This window comes from Balaenoptera acutorostrata, chromosome 6 (genome assembly GCF_949987535.1).
Source record: "Balaenoptera acutorostrata chromosome 6, mBalAcu1.1, whole genome shotgun sequence".
Classification (NCBI taxonomy): domain Eukaryota; kingdom Metazoa; phylum Chordata; class Mammalia; order Artiodactyla; family Balaenopteridae; genus Balaenoptera; species Balaenoptera acutorostrata.
In genome coordinates this window covers 88,767,240-88,794,418 of record NC_080069.1, presented here as the reverse complement: position 1 = coordinate 88,794,418, position 27,179 = coordinate 88,767,240, and the positions used below count along the sequence as shown (strand labels likewise).

General features: G+C 42.5%; 1 protein-coding gene across 2 annotated transcripts in view; it reads right to left on the bottom strand.

Annotated features, from left to right (window-relative positions):
* Positions 1-7,887: 7,887 nt before the first annotated feature.
* The window catches only part of RECK (reversion inducing cysteine rich protein with kazal motifs), a 75,850-nt gene continuing 56,558 nt past the window's right edge, over positions 7,888-27,179 (bottom strand). For both annotated transcript variants that reach the window (XM_007197104.2, XM_057548920.1), the window contains 9 exons: positions 26,186-26,326; positions 24,115-24,303; positions 22,473-22,595; positions 20,288-20,459; positions 14,067-14,259; positions 12,595-12,805; positions 11,326-11,399; positions 10,328-10,483; positions 7,888-9,495 (listed from right to left, as the gene is read on the bottom strand). In XM_007197104.2, coding sequence (XP_007197166.2) covers positions 9,274-9,495; positions 10,328-10,483; positions 11,326-11,399; positions 12,595-12,805; positions 14,067-14,259; positions 20,288-20,459; positions 22,473-22,595; positions 24,115-24,303; positions 26,186-26,326 — 1,481 coding nt within the window. In that variant the 3' untranslated portion in view covers positions 7,888-9,273. The remainder of the gene's footprint in view (positions 9,496-10,327; positions 10,484-11,325; positions 11,400-12,594; positions 12,806-14,066; positions 14,260-20,287; positions 20,460-22,472; positions 22,596-24,114; positions 24,304-26,185; positions 26,327-27,179) is intronic.

The window sequence follows — 27,179 nt, the reverse complement described above, 5'->3', positions numbered from 1 at the left end:
CTAAAATTTAACAAAAGATTAACTGAAAAATTTTGAACTATTTAGAAAATTTAAAAAATCCCTCCTAGAGCACTGAAAGGTGAAGTCAAAACAGGTGTTCAGAGATGAATGGCAATTAGAATACTCAGTTAAGAGCCTGGGGCATGGACTTGAAGTCATGTGGCCCAAATCCATGTTCTGGCTCTGCTGCCCACTGACTGATATGATCCAGGTACTTGAAAAGAAGACCGTAATACCTATCTTAGAGGATTTTTTTAAAATTAAATGAGATGCTACTTAAAAGCACTCTTTAAAAATCACTTATTTTTGTGTGTGTAATATTTCACACTCCCAATTTAGATATATAATAAGGTAACTTTTTCTCTGTATAGATCTAGTCCAAATTCTGCTGATGGTAGAAAACTTAAACTTGCATATTGACAGAAACTCAGTCATATCTATTTTAGTCTCTTGGGGATAAATATTCAAGCAATCCAGAACCTTTCCTGGCCCCTCTCTACACCTCTGGGTCAACTCTTCCAGACTCAGATTCTTGGGCAGGAGCACCTGTTTGGCTGAGCCTGAGTCACATGCCTTCACACAAGCTTTCAGAAAGAGAACAGAGGAATGTCTGCCCCCCTTCAGCTTCCATAGTTAGATACAAGATCTTTTACACTCATACAGAGACTTCTCCACATGCTGAGCAGCCAAAACCCAGAAGATGTCTACCATATCTCCCTTTTCAGAAAGGGAAATTTTGTTTCTGTCCTAAATGCTTCCCCAGAGTGTGCTGCACTCCATGATTCAGCCCTTCTCAGTGTCTAAAGTCTTATATTCTTATGAATTCTTCCCTAAACTATGGTTTAAGATATGTATAATGCTTTAAGCCCTTCAGCCTTTGGGTCTTGATCTGCAGAGTTATTTGGAATAAAAAATTCATTGTAATAGTTCAATGGGTAGAAGGCCATGGCAACTAGAAAAGTGGGGGAAAGAAAAACCTTGGCAGAAAATCTCCTTATGTTATTGGGTTAGGCTCTCTTTGTTATTGTTGTTAGAAAATATATGGGATGCAGCCAAAGCTGTACTTAGAGGAAAATACACAGTATAATAAATATGAGTATAGCTTTGAATTAGACCTAAGTTCAAAATATCCTTACTCTGCTACTTACCAGCCATGTGACCTTGGAGAAATTATTTAATCTCCTCAAGCCTTAATTGCATCAACTGTAAATGATATTAATAATACTATTTATCTCAGAGAGAGGTTGTGAGAATTGCATGAGGTAATTCATTTAAAACACTTGACCACTATGCTTGTGTGAAAGGAATCCTTGGACAATCTTGAGAAAATGGTCTAGGAACCTTCTTGGTCATTTTTCACATGATAATTCTTCCAGTGGGAACCGTCAGTAGAAGAGCATGATACACAAGGCTTAAGCTATACTAGTTCCATGAGATAATAGATGTAAGATATAACCAAGCATGGAGTGTTGGCTAGATTTTACATTTTGCTGATTTGTAGTATGTATTCCTGTTAACATACAGACCAAGTTTATCTCTGAGTGTTCCAGATGGAAAGAAAAGCTGTAGTTAGATGGCATTGCTGTCAAACTTGGATAAGCAAAGGAAGGTAAGAAGGTGGAAGGGAGAGAATCAGTCGCCACAGCATATCAATGGAGCCAAACTCTAGATGAGTCTCTTACTGTATCCCCTTCTTAAGAGAGGGGACACACCCGACTCTCTGCCCAGAGCTTGGAAACCAGTAAAGAGAGAAGCTTCACCATCAAAGGGCTGAGAAAAGTTTCTATAGGTAGCGACTTATTACTTTTTTTTTTTTTTTGGTCTGCACTGGGTCTTTTCTTCATTGCGGTATACAGGCTCTTCATTGCAGTATGCAGGCTTCTCTAGCTGCGGCACACGGGGTTCTTTAGTTTTGGCTTAGTTGCCCCGTGGCATGTGGGATCTTAGTTCCCCAACCAGGGATCAAACCCATGTCCTCTGAATTGGAAGGTGGATTCTTAACCACTGGACTACCAGGGAAGTCCCCGTGACTTATCACTTGATACCTCTTTGATTTGAAAATAAAGGGACTTCAAGGAAAATCCCTTCTTACTGATAACTGTATTGCTGTAGACAATGTTTGTGTCCTGCTGATATTCATATGTTGAAACCTAATCCCCCAATATGCTGGAATTTGGAGATGGGGCCTTTGGGAGGTGATTAGGTCATGAAGGTAGAGTCCTCATGAATGGGATTAGTGCTGTTATAATAGAGACCCCAGAAAGCCAGCAACCCATTTTAAAAGCACCCAAGTATAGACTTATTTCACTAGACACATGATCAAATTCATTTTATTATGAGGATTTTGTCCCTTTACATGCGACAGCCTGGGCTGCTTTAGGAAGAAAGTGAATACTCACGTTGAGGAGGGTACTTGCTCTTGGGCAGCTCCTTGCTGATGGGGAAGGTGAGCTGGATCCTGAAGCCTGGTCCTCTGCTTGGGAGGGGAAGTGTTCTGCCATAGCCTGAACAAGCGCAGCCCGTAACTCTGCTCCTGCCTGAAGCGCTACAGGCTGGGAGTGCGTTTGTGTGACTCAGGAAGGGGCAGAGGGCCTGGATCCTTTCTAGGTCGTGGAGGGGTGGGGAGCTGGGGAGAGAGTCTGGGAAATGTGGGCATGAAGAAGGGCTATGAGAGGAGGATAGAGAGGAACTGCGGAGGCTGAGTGAGGTCAGGAAGGTAGGCGTGCTCAGCGGGACCCCTCCAAAAGTTTAAATCAAGAGGGGCGTGCACTGGAATGAGGGGGCAGATACTGTCACATCTCCCGTCCTCTTACTTGGCGTTGCCCTGGTCTGTTGTGCTGGTGTCTTCTTTTGCTCCACTTCCTTCCCTAAATTGACTCCGCGCCCTGCTCTCTGCTGGGAAGGCTGACCTGTATAGTTGCAGCAGGCTGCCTTGTCCTCTGGCTTCTGACAGGGTTCAGCAATGGGAGGAGACCTGAGGGAGGGGCAGGACGCCTCCTCCATGCAGCACTCCCCTTGGGTTCTGGTAACCACCTCACTGATTTGGGCCAAGGGGTGCTAACAGCCCCATGTCATAGCTCATGCCCTGCACTCTTCCTGTGGTTTCTTACATCCTGCTCACACCTTTGTAAATAGTCCCTTTATTAAGCCTTCCGCAAATTATCCTGATTTGGGTGGGCCACCTGTTTTCCTGCTGGGTCTTGACCAACATAAATGCCTCCATGACTCCTTAGTAAAACTGCGGTTCACATCTCCAGCAGAGGTCAGAGGGAGATTGTCCAGGGAAACAGTGAGGCAGGCTTCAGGAATAGGACAGCTGATGACCTGGCGAGGTTCTGGCCGAGATGCAGCTTCCACCTGCGAACCAGCAGGCAGGGAAGTGCCAACCAGCAGGCAACGTCCCAGATATGAAACCATGGTCCTGAGGTAACCACCTGTGCTCCCACGCACACAGAGGAAGGACCCTGCCCCAACTAGGTACAGAGACAGCTCTAGAAGGATTCTGCACTCATTGGTAGAGGCAGGGGAAGGAAGGTGCATTGAGGGTGACTTTTTCCTTTGTTTATATTTCCAGGTATTTGGGGGAATGCACACAGGTTATTTTTTACATTAAGAAAACAATAGAATTTCATTTAGGAAAAATGAAAGAGTGGGTGGAGCTGGGGGCAGGGGTGTTAACACGCTTCCCCATGTGAAGGCTTCCTGCCTCACCCTTACCCCCGCCAGCCTAACTTCCTGAGAACCTAACCAGATCTTAGACTCAGCACGTGCCCTCTCTGTGTACCGTTTTCTGCCACAGAAAGGGCAGGAGAGCTGTGTCTGTTACTTTTATGATCCCTGTTGCTCCTTGGACCTGTCAGACCCCACTCAGGTGCCTGCCTTATCAGCCTGACCTGCTGCTGAACCTAGTTCACTCGGGCCACTCCTGGTGTCCACCTTCACGGAGCTCTCCTGCACGGCTGGCTCCATCCCTGAGAACACAAATCCTGCCCGGCTGCCTTGTGCCAGGGAAAGCCCAGACCTGGCCTCAGGCTTGGCTCTGCCCTGACTCGCAGTGTGACCCTGGGTTAATATTGCTTTCTGAGTCTACTGCCCTCTGTCTACAAAATGGATGTCCGCTCCCCAGCTCCAAGATTGCTGGACTGGGGAAAGGAATTTCCTTAGGAATGATCCCTCAGCGTTCCCTTTCCCTCGCCTGGCAAAGCTCACACGTAGCTGGGAGGGAGGGCGAGAGGAGCAGGGCCTCTGGTCCCTTTGAGAAATACAGTTCCCTCTGTGGGAATGTATGGGTTCGACTCCCATCAGCCAGGGCTAGAGGAAAACCATTCAATCAAATGAAGGAAAATAAAATGTCTTCTATGGATTTTGTGTCAAGACTATCAGTGTTGTTGGCGGGTTTAACTTTCTTCCCAAGCTGGAGCTGAAACAGACCCAGACTGAACCCTGAGGGAGGGTACCAGGCCAAGGGGAAGCCTGGCACCCAGCCAGGCTCAGTTAATGTTTCCTCAGTAGAGTCCAGGATGTTCACAGGACAGAGGGGAAGGGAGCACAGCCCCATAACAAGATCAGTGGGTGATCTTGAGGGTCTCTCTGGACACTGAAGTTGGACGGCCACAGTCCTACGTACACCGGAGCTATCCAGTCAGCCAGTATAGCTGGGAAGGCAAGGCCAGAGGCTTTGGGTGCCATTCTGGTCTGGCATTCAAGGCCGCACACATGACCTGCCTTATACCTCCCCTCACCACCCCTCCCCAAGTTGTCAGCTCCACCGCGCTACCACTGGGATGAACCCAGACTCTCCTGCTTCTGTATCTTTGCTTAAGCCATACCTTCTACTTAGAATGCCGCACCTCAAAGCAATCTGGCAAAGCATCCCTATTTCTACCAGGCCCAGCTCAAATCAAGCGCCCTGGGAAGACTTCTGTCTGCTCCTTATTAGATTTTCTCTCCCCCTCCTCACACTTCCCATGACACATTGTACAATAAGGTTACCTATTCCTGTCTTGTACAGGCAAACCATAGCTGAGGGCAAGACCACTCAGCTCTTGGTTGACAAGTTTTCTTACTAGAAACTAATGTCCCACAGTTTGTACTGAAGACATCCTAATGTCTGTGACTGATGCCACTAGGGACACCAGGACAAGCTCACCGACGCACTGAGAAGTAAGCCTTGCCTCTGTTGGCTGCAAAAAGACCATCCCTGCCACGCCCCCTACTCTAAGCAAGCATCTAGGCCAGAGGAGGTGGAAGAGGCCTTCGCATTGGATATGGGATTGAAGATTTAAAATAACCAGGACAGAGGCCTGAGAAATGAAGTGAGGCTGTTTAAGTAACTGGAGGACAGCACAAAAGTTATGAAATCAGACAGTTGTTCTTATGGGGTTCTGCTACCTAGTTAGAAATAGGGGTCCACCTAGAACAGCCGGAGGCAATTACTGGAAAAACAAAACTTTTCATATTTATACTCTAACAAGTTGAGACTGCAAAAAACTGGCTTTATCTTAAGGCGAATGCTGTTGGCGGCCCTGACCATCTTACTCTTGTCCTCCTGCACCTCGACTTGGTTGGGGCAGCAGTGTGTACAACCCCTGACTAGCCAGCTACGGCTATCCTGCTCCCCTTGGCCAACTGACTAGGGTTGGGAATATTACCTGATCCTGAAGGAAATACAAGGGACAACTGTTGAGGGATTTCTGAGAGATGTTTTTTCTTACTCATAAGAGGTGTTGGCAGGAAAAGAAGGCACCACGACTCTCGTCCCCTTTTTTTCTCGCTCAGAACGCTGTGCTTGCAGCTCGGCTTGGAGCGGAGACAACCACCAGGAGACCATGACGGAGCCCTGATCACTTTACCATGGACATCAAATGACGATTTGGTGGCATGAATGACATGCATTTGCTGTCCCTGGTTTACAGAAAAATGACTTAGGAGAGACTAACAATTTAGTGTCATCCAGTGACAATCAAGTCTTAAGCCCGGGTCCTCTGTCCCAGAGCCCTTGGGAAGCTCCCTGATAGAGCTTGCTCTGGAGCGAGGCATCCAGGAGGCAAACAAAATCTTCCCCAAGTTGGCTTGCTTCTTTATGCACTGATTTAAAATTTCTGCACTCATCACAGTCTCTCCTTTTGGTTGGCACTTTTGCTCTGTGGATAACAATTACTTTATTATCACTTTGGATAATTCCGTTTTTCAATAGGTCGGTCTCACAGGGACCCTGTTGGTTGTTCCTGGGCTCTGGTGGCTGACGGTTTGACAGCTCCAGGTGTGCACCCGGCCTGAGGGCGAGGCATAGCTGTGTGCTCCCAGGCTGAATTGGTTTGGGGGCTAATGGCCTGTGAGAGATGCACACACCCCAGAGGACACATCTAGCAGAAGGTTTCTTCTAGGAACTGAGCTGTTTCCTGTGAGAAATCCATTCCATCTGGTTTAGGTGGGGCTGAAGCTCTCCTGATTTTCCTTCTCTGCCACAGAGGTGAGCATGTGACCCAGGCCAGGCCTATGACTCTCCTAGGGTCCATTCCTGCCCAGTTACTTCCTCTAGGCTGGATAGGGGGCCATCTCATCTGTTTCCTAGTGCCTTGGCCTCATCACCCATGGCCATAGGAGCCTCTGAATCTTTCTCTGGAGTCCCCTTTTCATTCAGTTACCTCACCTGCTAAATTGTCCCCATCCTGCAGAACCGTTTTCTCATGGACTTCCAGGCCCCCCTGCTACTAGGCCCTGGCAGAATTACAGGGGCGCATGGGCCTCATTTCTCTCTCTCCCACAGCCCCGCTGTCTCCCACAGGGCCTCTACTAGCCTGCCTGACACACTTGGGCAGAGCCAACCAGCAGGGGCTCTGTCCTGCTTCAAGGCTAGGAAGCCACTGACACCCTGTCCATGAGGCAGCCTGGCTGTGATCACCACAGACACTGGCCAGTGGGGAGCACCGTCTCCTTAACTGACCAGCACTGGGCTTGTTTGGCCAGTGACTATCTATCGTCAGAGTTCTCATGATTGTGTGATTGTGTCCTCAGGGCAGGACCAACCTTTAGATCTTTTCCTCCCTTGATATTCCCCCTCCCCCAAACCCAAGCACTGTTCTCATTCTACTGCTTTTTTAATAAGAAATTTAGTCAGTCCTGGCTATTGTCCTATCCTGATGAGAAAGGGCCTCTGCAGTATACTGTATCATTGTTCACAATACTCATGGTCCCGCCCCCAGCTCCTTCCCTACTGCCTCCCGCCAACACACACACACATACACACACACACCAGAAGACGATGCATCCCTACCTTTTGAACTCGGGAGTGACTTGCTTGGGCTGGTAAGACGTAGGCAGAAACGACAGTGTCGCTTCTGAGCAGAGACCTAAGGGCCAGTTGTGGTTTTCTTCGTCTCCTTCTTCTCTTTGTGAGGACACTGGGTGGGTCCAGAAGTGAAGACAGTATAGAGAAGAAGCGCAACTGACCTACAGCAGACATGTGATGGGAGCAAGATGGAAGCTTGGGGCTTTAGCCTCCACTGACTGACAGAACCTTTCAGACCGGCTGATCAGTTCTCTTTTTCCCAGGACATATCCTGGGGCTGGAATATTGGGCCGAGGCAGTGGGGAGTAGAACTCCCTAGTCTGTTCCTGGTCTTGGAGGGCCTGAAGCTCTCTCGGTCCTGAAGACCTAAAGCTGGAGTCTTTGTACTTGACTTTCTGCCACAGCCTGGCCTCTGGTCACGCCTGGGTCTGCTCTGACCAGCTCTGTTCCAGCTGCTCCGCTTTCCCAGGTTTGGAGTAATAACACTCCCATAACTTCTTATTCCAAAGCAAAGGACATAGCTTGCCCAAGAATGATCAGTGGTTTCATTTAAAATGTGCACATTGCTTGGAAATACACATAATCATATAAAATTATTTTATTAAAATAGAAAAGCTTTCCAGTATATTGCATTGAAGACATTTATATAGAAAAAGCAATTGCAACAAACATGCTACATCACCACTGAGAAATTTTGAAAGCTTTAAGTGCCCACTTTTAAACAACATTTTGGTATAATATGCATATCCCTATATTTTTCAGAAGGTACATATAACACTGAAAAAAACACTTCATGTAAAATCTAAGTTTAGGTGCATATAAACAAGAAGTATTACACTGAATAGCTTATTTCAAACTGTGAAACACATTCAAAGTATTCAATTTCTTAGACAACATGCAAACATTTTCAAACTTAGATTGACACTTTTAAATATATAAACCACAATTCTTTATAATTCTATATCAAAAAAGAAAGTCAAACAGAACACTTATCTACACTGTGCATATCACAAAAAGCAAATGTGTCTTCATGAACGGAAAGTACTGGGTTAACACACATGATTGTCATTTTACAAATATGGCTATTCACCTTCTTCATAATAAAATAGAAAAATCATGTATTATTTACATGAACTACTCATTATTTCACTTTTTGGCAATTACATAAGTAGCAGCAATTGGTTTAAAGGTCGATTTTTAAAAACTCTAAATTTAACTTGGATGATACCAAAGAATATACATCTGGTTAATATAAAAATGCATAATACAAGTCGCTTTGATGGGATATGACTTCTCCCTTTCACAAAAGTCACAGACACACATTAGGAACCACTGAGACTGTCACTTACAATATATTATATGAGTGCCATTTACTTAGCTTGCTTTTGCTTACCACATTAAATGGATTCCTGAATTAGATTTCTGTAAATTAAATTTGCATGATGATTTATATGATAATTCAAAAGATGCCTTATCTTTATTTCATACTCTAATAGCAGTGGCTCTTTGCTGTGACCCCTCACTTCTAGACAGAGTAGGGAATATCTGTAAACAAACACACACACTCTAGGGGCACCTTAATACTAAAAAGAACTTGGAAATGAAGTTTTTGTGATACGAAGCCCATAGTAAAGTGAGTTATCTTTCTAAAATGTGATCATCTCATTTACCAATGATATAGAATTTGTTTTAGAGTGGGGGACCCATCTAATGAGCAAAATGTAAATTGTAAGGCAGTGATCTGCCAGAAGGAGACATCCTCTTTTCATTAGTATTTGGAAGAATGTATTGTAACATTTGTAGAAACAAAACAAAACCCTTACTAACACTGGTGATTAAGAAAAATACTGTGTGGTGCATAGAGGTTAGAGGTGACAAGTGCTTTGACTTGGCCACTATTCAACTATAAACCAGCAGTCCTGTACGTCTTTTCCAAAGTAGAAAGATTAGATGGAGGAATAATTTGCACTTTTCACGGGCAGTCAGTTGTGTGTCCAGACCCTGTGCAAGGCGAGACCCAGGCTGAGGAGGAAGAGGTGGGAGTGGCAGGGAGGCTGGGCCCTGGCAGCAGCAGAAAGCACGCTGCTGGAGACCTGCACCTGAGAAATGATGAGGGCGGACAGAGGGACGTGGGCCGCCAGAGTAGGGCTGTCGGAGTTGATAAGGGATTCAATCTTCTCTGCTTCCTTATTGCAAGCCTCAATCTGAGAGAGGATAATCAGATTCTTTTAATATAAAATCACAGAATCCATGAAAAGGTCAAGTCAGACAAATTCCACAAATATCCCAACACCAGGAATACGCTTTCTCTTTGTCCTTCTTTTCTTACCCAAAGTAACATTTTAATAGTCTTAATTTATTACACAAAAAATAACTGCATCAATGGAAATCAAATGAAAAAAGCCATGACCCACACTGCCACTGCCCTTTCTTTTCCCACAATCCTGTTCACCCCTTCTCCACACTTAGAAGTTATCTTTTCATGCTTAAACATAGTCACAGGGAGTGGCCTTTCAATGCCCACCCACACATCAGGAGGAAAGCAATTAGACTTAATGAGCTTCCTAATTGTGGCAGTTTATAAACGGCTGTATTCACCCCCTTCACTGGAGCTCTCACTATGTTGATGCTGAAACTTGGGCCTCCTGAGTGAAGTTCACCTCTAGATTGTGAGCTGGCCCATAAGACCAGCGCTGGGGGGCTCCTCCTCCCCAGTGGGGAGCACAGCCCTCGGGAGACAGGAGTCGGTTCCGGCTTTGTTACTGCGTGACCTGTGTCAGTCCCTGCCTTCCCTGGGCCTCAGCCGCCTCCTCGTCTGGACGATGAGCAGATGCCTTCCATCTCTGCACGCTCTGAGTCACAGCATCTCAACCTCTCCCCTCTCCCACTCCTTTGCGTTCTGTTGGCCGCTGCTAACCTGGTGCAGCTCCGTCCCTCAGAGACTGCCATGCTTTTCTTCCTCCTGCCCTCGCCCCCTCCCAGGTCATCCAAACTTGAAAGTAACAGGATGGCTGCACAACATGTGCTGAACCCCACCTGCAAAGCTTTTGGATGATGATCCACAGGAATGATCAGGATCACGATTTCTGACTCGATGCTGAAGTATCCGAATACGTCACACTGCGGGACAGACACGTGCATGCGGATCTTCTCAAGTATTTCCAGAACTGTTATTGGCTTTTTGTTTGCCACCTAGAGAGAGAAAAAAATTCATTACCCGAAGAAAAGAAGAATTCCTTAGTACTGCCTAAGCTGCCTTGCCACCTTGCCTAAGCCATAGAGGCTCTTTTAACCAAGGAACCCCTAAGTGCGGGGCCCCAACAGGGCCTTGTTGGCTGAATTCTAAAATATCCACAGAGCCCATTCCAGTGGGTTTGTTTTTTTTTTCTGACTGCTGAGTTTTCTGGCTGAGATAAACACTCTCACCAGGAGCACTTTTTTAAGGGACAGTTCTGAGTTGGACGCCACAGGAAAAGAATTAAAGCCTTCCTGTAAAAATACAGGTGTTTTCATAGAAATGGGCATAATTTTCTAGGTAGTGGCAGGTGTTGGCTGCTACATTTCTAGAGACGAGTCTCTGTAACAGCAAGCAGAAAAAGTGATGATACAGCAAAGGGAAAGGGGCAAAACCGTCAGAGGAACATGGCCAGTTCTGGACGCAGCCCCCGGCAGCATGGGGACCATGTGAGGGCTGGCAACCTTGAGACCATCTGGGCGTGACCGGTCCCTGGCTGCCTGGTCTGCCTCCACTATGCCAGCAGGAGACCTTTTCTGAGAAAGGCCCGGGCTGACGGATTGCAGAGCAAGGTCACCACACAGCCAGGCTGTAGAGGGAAGCAGCACAGGACGCAGCCAGACACCTTGAGTTCAAACCCCAGTTCTCCTGGTTGTGAGCTACTATACGGCCTTGGGCAAGTTGCTCCTGTGCAAATTAGTTTCTTCATCTATAAATGTCATGACCCATTCTGTCTGTACGATTACTGACAGGTTTATCGATAAGGTTTCAACAGTACATGGCACATAAAGCAACTTACCTTAGCAATAGTATCCAGTTTTTCTTTGTCAAATAAAACTCTTAACATCCCAGCACATAACGGGCAACAAGCACCTGTATAACAGAAACCATTTTATGTGTGTTCAGAATTAGAAACAAAGAGAATTCATAATAGTTAGTGAAATGACCAGCCCTTCATTTTGTGCTGGGAAAGTCACAGCAGTCCTTCCTGATGACTGCACTTTTAGATATGTTCCCTGACCAACCTGGAGTCTTATAATCTATACATTTACCGAAATCCTTCCTCCATCTCTGCTTTCCTCCTGTGCTACTTCTCAGGCGGGGCAGCTGTGGTTTAATACAGCACAGGGAGAGCTGGCCTTTCAAGACAGGCAGGGCCTAGACCCTGCCCTGCTCAGAACTCACTGTGTGATCCCGGGCAAGTGTCTCCTGTCTGCGAAACACAGGAGCAAGTGTTTCAGGGGTTCCATGAGTGTTTAATTCAAATTTAATTTTAAAAATTATTTAAAACCGTTAAACCATAATAAAATGCCAGACCATGGTCTCCAGGAGGAAAGAGGCTTTGTTCTGCTCACTGCTGTGTCCCCAGTGCCTAGAAGGTGTTTAGGACATAGTGGAAGCTCAAGAAACATTTGCTGAGTTCATGGACAGAGGAATGAACTTGTTAGACTCCAGATTAATCTGTTCTGTGAAGACTTGGGATAAAGTCTCTTCTGACACCTCTGTTTAACCGAAGAGTATGAGACTGTAAGGTAAGCTGTTTGAAAACTGTCACTGCTTATAATAGCCTGTACGAAACAAGACTTTCTTGATTATATGCAACCAAAACAATTAAATTAGATGCTAAGGCCAATCTAAGACAACAACTATCTTCTGTTTTTCTCAATTTCAAATGTTTGTGTTCATCAAAACTACTTCAATTATTCATTCATTAGTGACCAATTCCTTATTCATTAACTTTATAATATGCAAACACTACGCATTTGAACTAATAACCATAATTCTAGCAATTATATATTGCTGTTTATCTATTGGTGTTTAAGGCAGGATTGAAAAAAGTTTTCCACATTGTTTTAAAATCACCAGACCAGATGATGTGTAAGGCAGATCCACAGCTTTTTAAGGTTGGCCCAGAGTAATGCAGCTAATCAGCATCAGCTGGAGTCAAGACTTTCTGGAAAGTTTAAACACACTAGTCATCTCTCTTCTCAGTGACTCACTCTCTGGAGACAGATATGCAAATCCTCCCAATTCCACCCCTGCCCCACCCCCAATACCGCCAGCCTACCGGGTGGGATGATGGGCTTGCATTCAGTCGCTGAGAGCGAAGGACACTTCACAGCAGCACACTCAGTGACAGAACTGTGCTCGGAGAGGACCCCGACGGCCTGGCAGGGCCCATAGTAATCGACAGCCACCCGGTCCGAGTAGGCAGCACACACGCTACTGTAGGTCTCCCCGTTGTGCCCACAGATGGGCTCTGGGGCTCTGCAGAAGGGCTGAGGGCAAGAAAGCACACTTAGCCTGTAAACCTCTGTGGTGCACTTTTCCTAACCAAGAGTGCAGAGTAGGTCTCCCTATTTTCAGGAAGGAAAAAAGACAGTATAAATTCTTGGACCCTCTGAAGTAAGCTCCTGAGGTTGCTAAACATGGGGTGGGGCTGGGGGCAATAGGGCTGTCCCAAGATGAATTGAAGAGATTACTTTTCTCAGCCTCTCCGGGACTTGGGTACTCGTCCTCTGTGAACTGATATGAGATAAAAATCCTCCCTCCCTCCAGACTTCCATTATTCCAGAAGAACCTGTTAGAAGAAAACAAGACCAATCTTCATGCAAATTCAGAGGCCTTATCATTTCACGCTGGGTTCGGGATAAGGAGAGGGAAGAGTGGAGAGATCAGGAGAGCAGACAGACTGGATCCATGAGGTAGGTTAGGAACATGGAAGAGAAAACTTGAAGCCAGGAACAGGGAACAACAGGACGAGATGACTGGGAATTCAGAGTAAAGGTATCAGTGCACTTGGAACATGATCTCTGAGGGGAAACAAGCCCAGGGAGATGAGCTGAAGGGATTTTCCGACAATGAAGACCAGGAAATGAGCAGCCAGCATGTCTGGTGTCAGCCAGCTGTGGGCAGGGGATGCTGGCCCAAGGCTGGGCTTCCCCCAGGCAGAGGGCCCAGCACACAGATCAGTGCTACTGTGGGAGGCCTCAGTGGGGTTGTCCTTGGGGTTATTTTTAACATGAATACAGATTTCATGACCTTCAAAGACTGAAAGATAAACTGATGTAAGACAACATTAAGTTTCAGAGAAATTTTCAGTCACTTTTCATACCTCAGGTGGGACTTCAGTGGGAAGAGTGGGGAAAGAGCTCTTTTCTTCGTAGTTTTACCTGGCATTCTTCCTGGGCTGTTTTCTAACGAGGGCCCGCAGAACTAGGGGAAGTGAAGATGCTGCTGACTAATGCCAGGGGGTGTGAGACTTTAAATTCTTTTCCTAATGGTTGGTGGCAAGAAGCCTCTCTCTTCTTGCTCTGTACACTAGATGTGCAAAGGTTCACACATGAGCAAGGGGGCCCTCCAGTGTTAGGAGGAAAAGCCAGCCTCGGGATGGCTCATTTTTGGTGGAGGACTGAGTGCTCTAGATTTGACGGGATTCACAGCAGACCCTGAAGGGGTCTCACTGCTGATTCATGTGTAAAACATCATAAGCTGATTTCATGCTCAGTGTACTTGGGTTTGTCAGGTAAACAGTGGTACCTGGCACGGGCCTTTGTATAAGAGGCTTTTCCCTCTCTGGTACAAAGTGCAGAGATTGCTGTGCTCCATGTGGTTTGTATCACAAACAGGATCTCGGACCTGGTCACAGGTGAGCTGTCTTGGCAAACACTCATATTGGCTACATCCAAATTTATCAAAAGTTGTCAGGCAGACTTGTGGTTTGGGTATGCATCTGAAAAACACAAACGCAGCACCATGAGCCAATGTCGTAAGGGACCATGGTGGGGCCGGCAAAGCACTGACAGGGCACAGGAGGCTGAGGAGAAAGTAAGAGAGCAATCAGAAACAGTCCCTGTGCCCAAGAGCTTATGGAGAGTGGGGAGTCGAGCGTGCATGTAAAGCAGGCTATCAGGTAGAAAATCACACACCAAATGATCGTGGGAATGAGTCATTCTGATTGGGGAGCCTGGAGAAAGCACCGGGAGAAGGTAGAACCAGGAGGATGAAGGCCTGCCAGGCTGAGGGAGCAGCAGAGCAAAGGTGTGATTCCTGAGACCCTGTGGTGCTGGGGGAGAGGGCAGGGGACACCGAGAGCAGGAGCAAAGTATGCTCAGGGTGGAAGAGGCATGATATGAAGCCATCAAATGGGCTGGGGCCCAAGGCTGGAGGCCTTCTCGTTAGTAATAAATGAAGCATTTTCAGAGGCTTAATTATCAGCTTGGCTAATATGAGTCTATCTTAAGAGAAGACTTCACAGTATGTGCTGAAAATTTCAGGTTTCTGTGCTTACAAGGCTGAGGACCTGATGCTGGCTGGTAGTGAATCACTGAGAGAATGCCACCCCCTGAAGCTGGGTTTTCCCAGTAATACCTGAACCTTGCTCCATTCTCAATCTCTGAACTTCTTCAGAGGGGTTAGGGAGGATGGTTCTTTTCTTCTTTAGACTCTTTTTGCCTCCCTCATTTCTATAAAGGGTACTTATAATTTTGTATAACAAGATAAGACCTACGAAAATGTTTAGCTTTTACTGGGTATTTGAAATAATAGGATACACAAATATTAATCTATAAAGTAAAAGGAGAAGAATATATTAGCTAGCATCATATAATTTCAAAGGAAATTACTCTATTCTTTTTAGAGATAAGCTTCCTGCACTGAAATCACCACCACCACCATCACTACTACTAATGTGGTTGCCTCTTCTGATGGGATTTAAAATTAGGATGCATGTAAAGAGAAATTAAGAAAACAATCCCATTTACAATCACATCAAAAAGAATAAAATATTTAGGAAAAAATTTAACTTAGGAAGTAAAAGACCTGTACTTGGAAAACTATAAGACACTGATGAAATAAACTGAAGATGACACATAAAGATGGAAAGATATGCCATGCTCATGGATTAGAAAAACTAATATTGTTAAAATGGCCATGTTACTCAAGGCAATCTACAGATTCAATGCAATCCCTATAACAATACCAATAGCATTTTTCATGGAACTAGAACAAATAATTCTAAAATTTGTAAGGAAACACAAAAGACCCTGAATTGCCAAAACAATCTTGAGAAAGAAGAACATAGCTGGAGGTATCACTCTCCCTGATTTCAAACTATATTACACACAGTCATCAAAACAGTATGGTACTAGCACAAAAACAGACACATAGATCAATGGAACAGAATAGAAAGTCCATGAAGAAACCCATTCTTATATGGGAAATTAATCTATGACAAAGGAGGCAAGAATACACAATGGGGAAAAGACAGCCTCTTTAATAAATGGTGTTGGGAAAACTGGACAACTACATGTAAAAGAATCAAATTGGACTACTTTCTCACACTATACACAAAAATAGATTCAAAATGGATTGAAGACTTAAATGTAAAACCTGAAACCATAAAACTTCTAGAAGAAAACATAGGCAGTATGCTCTTTGATATTAGTCTTAGTAATGTTTTTTAGATATGTCTCCTCAGGCAAGGGAAACAAAAGCAAAAATAAACAAATGTGACTACATCAAACTAAAAAGCTTTTGCACAGCAGAGAAAACCATCAACAAAATCAAAAGGCTGCCTGCTGAATGGGAGAAGATATTTGCAAACGATATATCTGATAAGGGGTTAATATCCTAAATATACAAAGAACTCATACAACTCAACATCAAAAAAACAAACACCCAATCAAAAAATGGACTGAGGATCTGAATAGACATTTTCCCAAGAAGACATAAGGATGGCCAACAGGCACATGAAAAGATGCTCAACATCACTAATTATCAGGGAAATGTAAATCAAATCACAATGAAATATCATCTCACACCTGTCAGAATGGCTATTATCCAAAAGACAACAAATAAGTCTTGGTGAGGATGTGGAGAAAAGGGAAACTTCATGTGTGTGCGAGTGCGCACGCACACACACACACACACACACACACACACACACACACAATGGAATATTACTCAGCCATAAAAAAGAACGAAATCTTGCGACAACACGGATGGACCTAGAGGGTATTATGCTAAGTGAAATAAGTCAGACAGAGAAAGACAAATACTGTATGATTTCACTTATATGTGGAACCTAAAAAACAAAACTAATGAACAAACATAACAAAAGAAACAGAGTCATAGATACAGAGAACCAACGGGTGGTTGCCAGAGGGGAGGAGAGTGGGGAGAGGAGAGAAATTGGTGTGGGAGATTAAGAGGTACAAACTTCCAGTTGCACAATAAAGGAATCACAGCTATTAAATGTACAGTATGGGGAATACAGTCAATAACTATGTACAATAATATCCTTGTATGATGGAAGACAGTAACTAAACTATTATTTCAAAATGTATAGAAATACTGAGTCACTATGTTGTATACCAGGATCTAACACAGAGTTGTAGGTCAATTATACTTCAAAACAAACAAACAAACTCATAGAAAAAGATCAGATTTGTGGTTACCAGAGGCAAAGGGTGAGGGGAGGGAGAATTAGATGAAGGTAGTCAAAAGATACAAACTTCTAGTTATAATATAGAGATGTAATATACAATATGATAAATGTAATTAACACTGCTGAATGCTATATATGAAAGTTAAGAGAATAAATCCTGAGAGTTCTTAGCACAAGGAAAAAAAATTTTTTTTCTATTTCTTTAATTTTGTATATATATATAAGATGATGAATATTCACTAAACGTATTGTGGTAATCATTTCATGATGTATGTAAGTCAAATAATTGTGCTATACATCTTAAACTTATACAGTGCTATATGTCAATTCTATCTCAATAAAACTAGAAGAGGGGGCTTCCCTGGTGGCGCAGTGGTTGAGAGTCTGCCTGCTAATGCAGGGGACACGGGTTCGAGCCCTGGCCTGGGAAGATCCCACATGCCGCGGAGCGGCTGGGCCCGTGAGCCACAACTGCTGAGCCTGCGCGTTTGGAGCCTGTGCTCCGCAACGAGAGAGGCCCGCGCATCGCGATGAAGAGTGGCCCCCGCTTGCCACAACTGGAGAAAGCCCTCGCACAGAAACGAAGACGCAACACAGCCAAAATCAATCAATCAATCAATCAATCAAAAACATACGCATCTGATTCAAGATCCTCATTAAAAAAAAAAAAAAAAAAAAAAAAACTAGAAGAAATTAGAATGCATGTAGTAATAATTTTACAGAAATTTAAGACATTTGAAGAGAAATAAAGAAAAAGAAGAATATTTAGAACTTCACTATCTATTAACATTGAAGGAATGAGAACAAAGATTATCAGGAGAACTTTGGTAATTTTGGAAGGAAAAACATTACCAATTTGAACGTACAAAAATAAGAGGATCAAGAGGAAAGGCTGAGACTCTGGTGGGTAAATTAAAATAAACACGATCAGGGCAGGGACTTTGTCTTGCTTACTATTGTGTCCTAGTGTTTAGAAAGATGCCTGGTATATCCGTAGATACTTGATGAATGACTACAACTTTATTTATTTATTCTCAACTTCTTATTTTTTAAACAATTAGTTTTTGAACAGATAATACAAGCCCATGTAGAAAGTGAAAAGACACAAACTCATATACAGTGAAAAAGTAAATCTCCTTCCTACTCCTTGTGTCCCAGCCACCTAATTCCCTTCCCCAGAGGCAACCATTATTATCAATTTCTTATTTATTCTTCCAGAGATATTTTATATAAGAATAAGCATTTATATACGCTGACTCAAAAAGTATGTGCATTTAAAATTTTGGTAGCCTTGGACAAATTGCCCTCCAAAGAGGATGTACCAATCTTCACCCCAAAACCCTCTTGTATGGGAGTGCCTACTTCCCTACATTTTGTCATCAAACTTTTTACCTTTACCAATCTGGTAGACAGAAAATGGTACACAATTGTAGTTTTACTTTAATTTACATTTCTCTTAATATGAGAAAGGTTAAGCATTGTGGTAGATTGGCTAGATGATCATTCATCAAATTCATTTAATTTTCTTCCTGGGCATACATCTAGATTACATTTCCCAGCCTCCCTGGCAGTAGTTCTGGCCGAATGACTAAGTTCTAGACAATGGAATGTGGCTGGAAGTAGAGATGAATTTTTAACCTGGCCTATAAAAGCTTCTCAAGAGCAACCTCCATCATCTCCCTTGTATTGTCTGCTGGACAGAGGAGGACTAGAGGCTGTAGGAGCAGAGTTGCTAGATGGAAGGATCCTAAGTCTCTGAATCACATGTAGAAAGCCACCTGCTGAACACCCAAATGGACTGTATTTGAACTTCTACTATGTTAAAGCACTGATATTTGGGAGTTTGTATACAGTAGCTAGAGTAACTCCCCCCCAGCTAATATAAGCATCTTTTCAAGTGTTTAAGAACCATCTGTACTTCTTCTCCTATGTTTACGTCCTTGGTCCATTTTCTATTGGTTATTGATCTTTGCCCATTTTTATACTAGGTTGTTCATCTTTTTCATATTGATTTGTAGGGGTTCTTTATATTGTAAGGACATCAGTCCTTTCTCTGAGATTCTTCTCAGTTTGTCATTTGTTTGTTACCATGCAGAAAATTTTCATTTTCATGTAGCTGCATTTTTCAAACTTTTCTTTTATATTTATTTTGTATTATACCCAGCCAGCCCTTTCCACTTTGAGATTTTATTGTTTTATTATAAAAGCAAGCCAACCGTATTCAGAAAGTTTAGCAAATAGAGGGAAACAAACAAATACCAAAACAACCCTCAATTCTACCTCCCAATACAACTATATTATCCTTTTGACTTATTTCTTTATCATGTTTCCTTATGTATAGCACCCTGTCTTCCTTCCATAGCAACTCTTTGGGCTTAGTTTTCATGATGTAAACTTTGCTAGATGGGTGACCAACTCTCTTTGCTAAAAGAAAATTTAAGTTTGTTAAAATAAATTTAACACACGAGAAAATCTTTCCCTCCCTTCATGCTGCACCAGGATTTTCAGGATGGAGAAGCAATTGCTTATTCTCCACAAAACCTTCATAAGGCAAGGACTGTGGCACTGGGACATGTCCTGCTCAGCTCTCTGAGGTAGTCGGTGAAAACTCCAGTTCTAGAAGCTTGAAACCTAAGTGAATCATCAGGACCCTCACCCTGCAGCCACCACAGGCAGAAATCCGTCATTAAGGCGAGGTCAACTGCACTCTGAGCTCCTGAGGAAACTGCAGAGAAAGGAGCCCCTAAACAACTTCATAAAATACTGAAGTTGCACTTCCAGAGATTTCTCATGTCCCATCCCTACAATGGAGGTAGGTTTTAAGTAGAATGTTTCCTCTTGCCATCAGGCATAGGTAGCTAGTAACAAGAATGCATCTGCCTCTCTTGTCTCAGCTGCCACCTCTCCTCGCCTCACACTTTGTTCCAGTCTTACAGAACTGCTCTAGCTCCCGGCATACACCACGCTCTCTCCTCGTTTCCAGCAGCCAAGATCTTTGCTCCTGTTACTCTCTCTGCCTTCACCAGCACCACCTTTCCTCCACCGTAAACCTTGCTGTCAGTCTCCTCCTTGTTTTTCCAGCCGACTATCACATGCTCTAGAGGCTTTCCCAGGTTCCCCCAGGCTGTGTAAACTGCTCAACTTCTGGGCCCCCAATCAAAGCATGTTACCAAGCAGCTTTACCTGGATCTTTCCCTCTAGACTCCAACTTTTCAGGGCAGAGACCACCTTAATTCATCTTTGTATTTTCACTGTCTGGTATAGAGTAAGTGGTGACCTTCAGTTGAAAAAGATAAGGAGGCATTTGACTTACCTTTGGTTTTTTGGGCAGGGGTTAGGAGTACATGGATCCTTTGAGATGCATGATCCAAACTCAAACTGATGGTCTTGGAGGCCCACACAGCGAGCAATGCAGGCGCTGGGGTAAGTGCGTCCATTCTGCCCACACACAGGGACAAACTGATCTGCACAGTTACAGGGCAGACCTGAAGGGAGGAGAGTGCCTCAACAGTGTGCATTTGTATGGTCCCCTTCCCCTCATGTTTCCTAATTAAGGCAAACCACTAACAAGCACGCAGAGGTCTCAGGTTAAAATAGAATTTTAATAAGTCAGAAAAAAAATCCTTCCAATCTCTGACAGTGTTTTTAAAGGTGGCAAGGTTCTGAAAAGCCATTTGTCTGCATAACGACTTTCCTTTGTTCCATTTATTACCAGCTAATTGAGGGCCTCCAGATCTTGATTCCAGGGGTAGAGACGAATAGAGCTATGGGTAGGAAAAGTAAGGAATGTTTCTCCCAGTTTGGTATATAAAATCTGAAATTTAGATGTTTGATTCTGGCTTAGGGGATTTCTAGAATGTTAAAGGATAATATCAAAACCAAGACAAATAATGAAGGTTGTAAATGCCTCACATAGGTTCCTTCCATCTCCTTAGGGAGGGGGAAGAACAAGAAGGTAGTAACTTGGGAAATTATTGTAACTTGAGACTTAAGAATTTTTATGAACATCTCCTTCTGAGTCCTGTGTGGACTGGGGCACTCTCTGAGTCCCCCAAAATGTGGTATACTTTGTGGCCAGTAAAATCTCCTTAGAGTCTGCTAGCTAAATAGTCATTAATGTAATTTATCCCAGGACATGAGGGGCTACACATTACAGGGAAAAAGCGTCCTGCTAGTTGTAAAGTTCAACTTCCAAAAACACCTAGATGTAAGTAAATAAATAGAAGTCTTCTGTGTAAATCCTTAGTTCATTTTTCATCCTCACGTCATTTTAACTGTTTCTCTAAGCAGAATGAATTGTCCTCATCAGACCAAGCAGACAAAGGATAAAAATAAAGGACAACAACAACAGAACAATAAAGCAGCAAAGGCTGGTACTCATTAGGGTGGATAGAGGATGGCGTGGAGCTAGTCCTGCCTCTACTTCCTCATCAGTCTGCCGTTCACTTCTTATTTCTGATCTCCTTTTTATTTCCAATGGGCTGGGGATACAAGGTTGGTAAAACCCTATTCTGTTCTCTTCCTACCCCACTCCATGTGTAATACCAACTCCATGGAAGGAGAATCAACCTGCTGCTGCAGCAGCAAGAAATGGAGTAAGGGAAGCTACCTGATTCCTCTTCACCCAGAACCAAAGGTATTTCAGATTTGGGAAAAAGCAGATACCAGCAGATACCCGCCACTGTGCTGTTGCTGTTGACAACCGTAGCTTCTTCTCAAGAAAAGAGCATCCCATCGAGCTAGCCTTTTCACTTATTGCAGCTGGTGTGAGCCTAATACCAGCAGCATAAAGCAAAGGAAAGTCAAGAAAGTTGTATTCTTGACAGATTGTTCACAAAAATTCTTAAGTTTCAAAATTACAATAATTTCCTGAGTTACTTTCCTGTTTTTCCCCATCCCTAATGAGATATGAATGGAAGGAATCTATGTAAGGTGTTTACAACCTTTGTCTTTGTCTTGCTTTTGTTATCACCCTTCAACATTCCAGAAATCTCCCAAGCAAGACTTGACACATCTAACTTCTAGATTTTATATACTAGATTGGGAGAAACACTCTTTACTTTTTCTACCTATAGCTTTGTTTATAGGGGTCCCTACCTATATGAATTCAGTAAGACAAGGTAGGACAAGAAAGAAGGTGGTAAAAAAAACATTAAAACAGAAGCAAATTTAGAAAATACATGGACACTTTAGACCATAATGGTAGGGATAAATGGGTATTTTAGCAGGTAGAAAAATTACATTTAACTAAAACCATCCCAATCACTGGCCCTGTTCTTTTTGACTCATGGAACTCCAAAAGGACCCTAAGAAACCACTTAGTTTAATGCCTTCAATTTATAGAGGAGGCAACAGATCCAGAGAGGAAAGTACCTTGCTCTCAGGTTATGTATTAATTTTACTGTGAAAATTTGCAGTTAAGGCAAGACCAGAGAAGCTGCTTTGAAGAGAACATGAGTACAAAGGGATGAGGGCAGGTTCTGGGTGACCATGGTTACCTGTGAAGGTACGACGGTCATCTTCTGAGCTGTGCTCACTGAGACACAGGCGGGTAGAACACACCAAATTGCCAGCAAAACAAGAACAGATATTGCAGTCAATATTAAAGGAAGTTCCATGACCTGAGAGAAAGAGAAATAAAATGTTGATCTATGTCATGCATTTATAAATAAATCATAAATTAAAAAATTTAATAGTTTAAAGAGCTCTAAAATAGAAATTCTTGAAAGATGACTTCTGAATACACAAACTAGGGAGTTAAATTTGTAATACTTACATTTTTGTATTTACCTCCCACCATACCCCTCAAAACCCCTAATGTGCTCATCTCACCAGACTGTACCTTATTCTCTGAGAATGTTTCTGGCTACCTCTTTTGCCTCAAGTGCTCGTTCCTTTCCTCCTTCTGGAACTTAACTCATCTTTCCAGGACCAGCCCTGATGCCATCTTTGGGTTGAAGACTCTCCTGATGCCCTGGCAGAAATGACTAGCTCCTTAAAGTACATACATTTGGTCTGCTCCTTTTTGTGGCTCAAATTCTCTCCCATCTTAGCATGCAAAGCATGACCTCCATCCCTCATCCCAGTTTCAGCTCCACAAGGCACTAGTATGTTCTTTTGTATAGAATAGGCATTTAATCAGTGAAAGCTTATGGAAGGAATGAACTTGTCTATCTTCAGATGTTTTCTGTGATTCAAGGTACATACATTACATTTTAGAATATGGACTAAGCAATGAATACCTGACTTGCTGGTCTAAGCAGAAATTTGCAAGCCCTTTTTAGCCAAGAGTACTCTTCTTAAAATAAAATCTCACACAGAAGAGTAAAACAAGAGGCATATAAAAGCTGAACTACTCTGGTTGATGGCTAGGGGGATGGACGTAGAGGTAAGGATAGCAGAATGAGCACGTGTAGTGGGGAGCACATTCTCAAAAGTGGTATTTTTTCACAATTTTTGAGGTTATATATTGATAAGAACAGTTATTAGGGCTATAAGCAAAAGATGGTTAAGGAAACAGTGAGAAAGCAAGACTCTCAGACTTTTAGAGAAGGCGATAAAGCGGGGCACCTTTTAATGTGCTCTCTCGCAACCACAGATCAACAGTGTCGTTTCCATCCCCCAGTTTGCTTTGCATGACGTCAAACTCTGAGTTTTACTTCTGGGAAAGGGGCAGAGGGGAGAGAGACTGTTGAGGAAGGGGTGGGGAGGGGTAGACCTGTGTCCTTGCCTGTGGAGGGCAAGGGCTTTGGAGTCGAATAGGCCTGGGACTGAATTCTGCTTTGGTCACTTACTAGTTGGGTGACCTCTCTTACCATCAGCTTCCTTACAATAGCACCCGTATCAAAGAGCAACTGGGAGGATTTAAGGAGATAACACAGGCCAAGACTTAGCATAGTGCTTGGCACACAGTTAAGAGCTCAAGTGTTAGTTATTATTAGCTGTTAGTCCCTTCTTGATGAGGCTTCTAAGAGGGTTCCTTAGAAGTCCTCATGTTCTGTATAGTTGAAAAATACTTCCCTGGAATATCTGCTTTGTAGACTTTACTTTCTGGTGAGAACCCATCCAATGTTCTCCCTACAAAATTAATATAACTAATCTCATGTTAAAAACAAAAAACAAAAACAGTTCAAGACTCACTTTTTCTTTTTCCTCCAACAATACAAGACTTCTGAAGGTCTATACAGTGCATCTCTATACAGTTTTCTAAGAGTCCACTTTGCCCACATGAGCAAATTTTATAACAACCAACTTCCCCCGCAGATGATGGCACTTGGATCAGTGTCCCTTGACGGACAATAAAATCAGATGCTTCTCCCAATTTGCAACCTGTATAGACAAAATTAGCTGAGAAAGCTGGTATTGTTCTCTGATATTGTTTTATGACATTAGATACACTTCACACAAGTCTTATAGGTACTGGGTGGCCACTAAAGATTATGTAATAGAACTTTCACTAAACTAAGGAACTGCTTTGGTTCACTGGCCAAAAACATATCCTCTCAAACAAAATTTCCATATTCTGTGAGATGGTGGTGATTAAAGGACATGTACCTCAAAGTTAGCAATAGTTCTGTACAAAAATGCTATAAGATATGTAGTTTTTTATTTCTTTAGGCTTATCAAATGTATGTTAAAATCACAGTTTTTTTTTATTGTTACTGTATTTTTTATTAATTTTATTGAAGTATAGTGATGTACAATGTTCTGTTAATTTCTGCTGTACAACAAAGTGATTCAGTTATATATATTCCTTTTCATATTCTTTTCCATTATGGTTTATCACAGGATATTGAATATAGTTCCCTGTGCTCTACAGTAGAACCTTGTTGTTTATCATCCTATATATACTAGTTGGCATCTACTAATCCCAAAATCCCAATCCTTTCCCCCACAACTCCTCCCTCCCCCTTGGCAACCACAAGTCTGTTCTCTTATGTCTGCGAGTCTATTTCTGTTTCGTAGATGTGTTCATTTGTGTCATATTTTAGATTCCACATATAAGTGATATCATATGATATTTGTCTTTCTCTTTCTGATTTACTTCGCTTAGTGTGATAATCTCTAGGTCTATCCATGTTGTTGCAGATGGCATTATTTCATTCTTTTTTATGGCTGAGTAGTATTCCATTATATATATATATATATATATATATATATATATATATATATATATCTCACATCTTCTTTTTTTTTTTTAATTTATTTTTGGCTGTGTTGGGTCTTCGTTTCTGTGCGAGGGCTTTCTCTAGTTGTGGCAAGTGGGGGCCACTCTTCATCGTGGTGCGCGGGCCTCTCACTATCGTGGCCTCTCTTGTTGTGGAGCACAGGCTCCAGACGCGCAGGCTCAGTAGTTGGAATCACAGATATTTTTAAAATGGAGTATGGCAACTGACTAGTTTTAGAATAATCTTGGTCAGAAAACTTTTAATGATGGAAAACAAGTACATCTTAAATTCAAAGAAAAGTTGAATACTTGATTGGACTTAAGGAAAACCCATTTGTTTCCAAATTTAACAAGATTTATTATGATGCTATAGCTGATATATTATAGCATTACACAAATATTATACATGGTCCTTTGAGACATCATGCTTATTTAATCTTTTGTTCCTTTTTACTTCACACATGTTTAAAAATGTTGATTCTAACATGATAAAGAAACATTTTCAATTGGGAGATAGATAAAAGAAAGCAACTACATTCTAAAGGGACCCACAGAGAGATAAAGACCATAAGAATTCTATGGGATAAAAATTTTTCAGCCTTAAAATCATATGCATTTCAGCACAACATTAAATTTATGAAGATAATTACACATCCGATTGAGAATGCTATTTCTCCATGTTTTAAAGGAAAGAAAAGAAAAAACACGAACAATGTGCAGTACATCTTCTCAAACATTACAGCATAGAAGACAAAGTACAAAAAGCTGGCCCAAGGGTCTTTCTTCTTTTGTTGTCAAGAACCCTATGACTCGTTATGAGAGTCTGGTTTTGGATTGAAATTAGGTTACAATCAAAATGACTATCGAAAATTACATTTGTCTTTGTCTTTTTCTGCTTACATAAATAATACATGTTGGAAAAACCTTGAACATTATAGAAAAACATAATTTAGAAAATAATCTCATTCCAAAGATAACTCCTATGAAGAAACAGCAGAGGCACGTACTCATACCCACCCCACACCCCACCCATCTACCTCTTACCTTGAACACAAGAGTATGGAAGGCAGGGATCACCAGACGGACACCCTTTCCGGTTTACCTCACAGAGCTCATTAGCGGGGCAAGGATTTGGGTTACAGGGATGAGTTACCTCTTCTACAATGTTACCTAAAGTACTTGGTCCTGAAAAAACAAAAACAGATCAGTTTAACCAACCCAAAAGGGTAACAGAGGTCTGTAAACTGTCTGAGTTAATGACATCTGGAACAAATGGACAGCTCATGAGGACTGATTCTAGTAAGCTATTAAAATACTCAGATTCCTTGATCATTTGTGCATTTAGCATAAACATACATTCATTCATTTGTTATAAATAAATGTTATTGGGTGCCTACAATACACCTGGCAAGGTTCTAGGTACTAGAGATACAGTAGTGAACAAAACAGACAGACCTCTGACATAGAATTTACGTTCTGGTCAGGAAATAGACAATAAATAGACACTGTGTGTGTGTGTGTGTGTGTGTGTGTGTGTGTGTGTGTGTGTGTACGTATGTAAATAAAAAGTCAGATAACAATAAATAAAAGCAGTGCAAGGGGATGGAAAGTAACAGGTATATTTTGAATAAGGTAGTCAAATAGCTTATGTCTAAGAGGGATAATTTAGCACATTTCACCATAAATGATGATAATTTGTTATGCTAAGATGGATCCTATACCATGATTATATTTCTTAACTTGTTAAACAATGACCAAGGAAGAATCTCATTTAATATACAGTCATCCCTCAGTATCTGTGGGGGATTGGTTCCAGGACCCCCATGAATACCAAAATCTGAGGATGCTCAAGTCCTTTATATAAAATGGCATACATAGTATTTGCATATAACCTAAGTGCTCTCTCCTGTATAGTTTAAATCATCTCTAGATTATTTATTTATTTTAATTTTATTTATTTATTTATTTATTTTTGGCTGTGTTAGGTCTTCGTTGCTGCACGCGGGCTTTCTCTAGTTGCGGTGAGCAGGGGCTACTC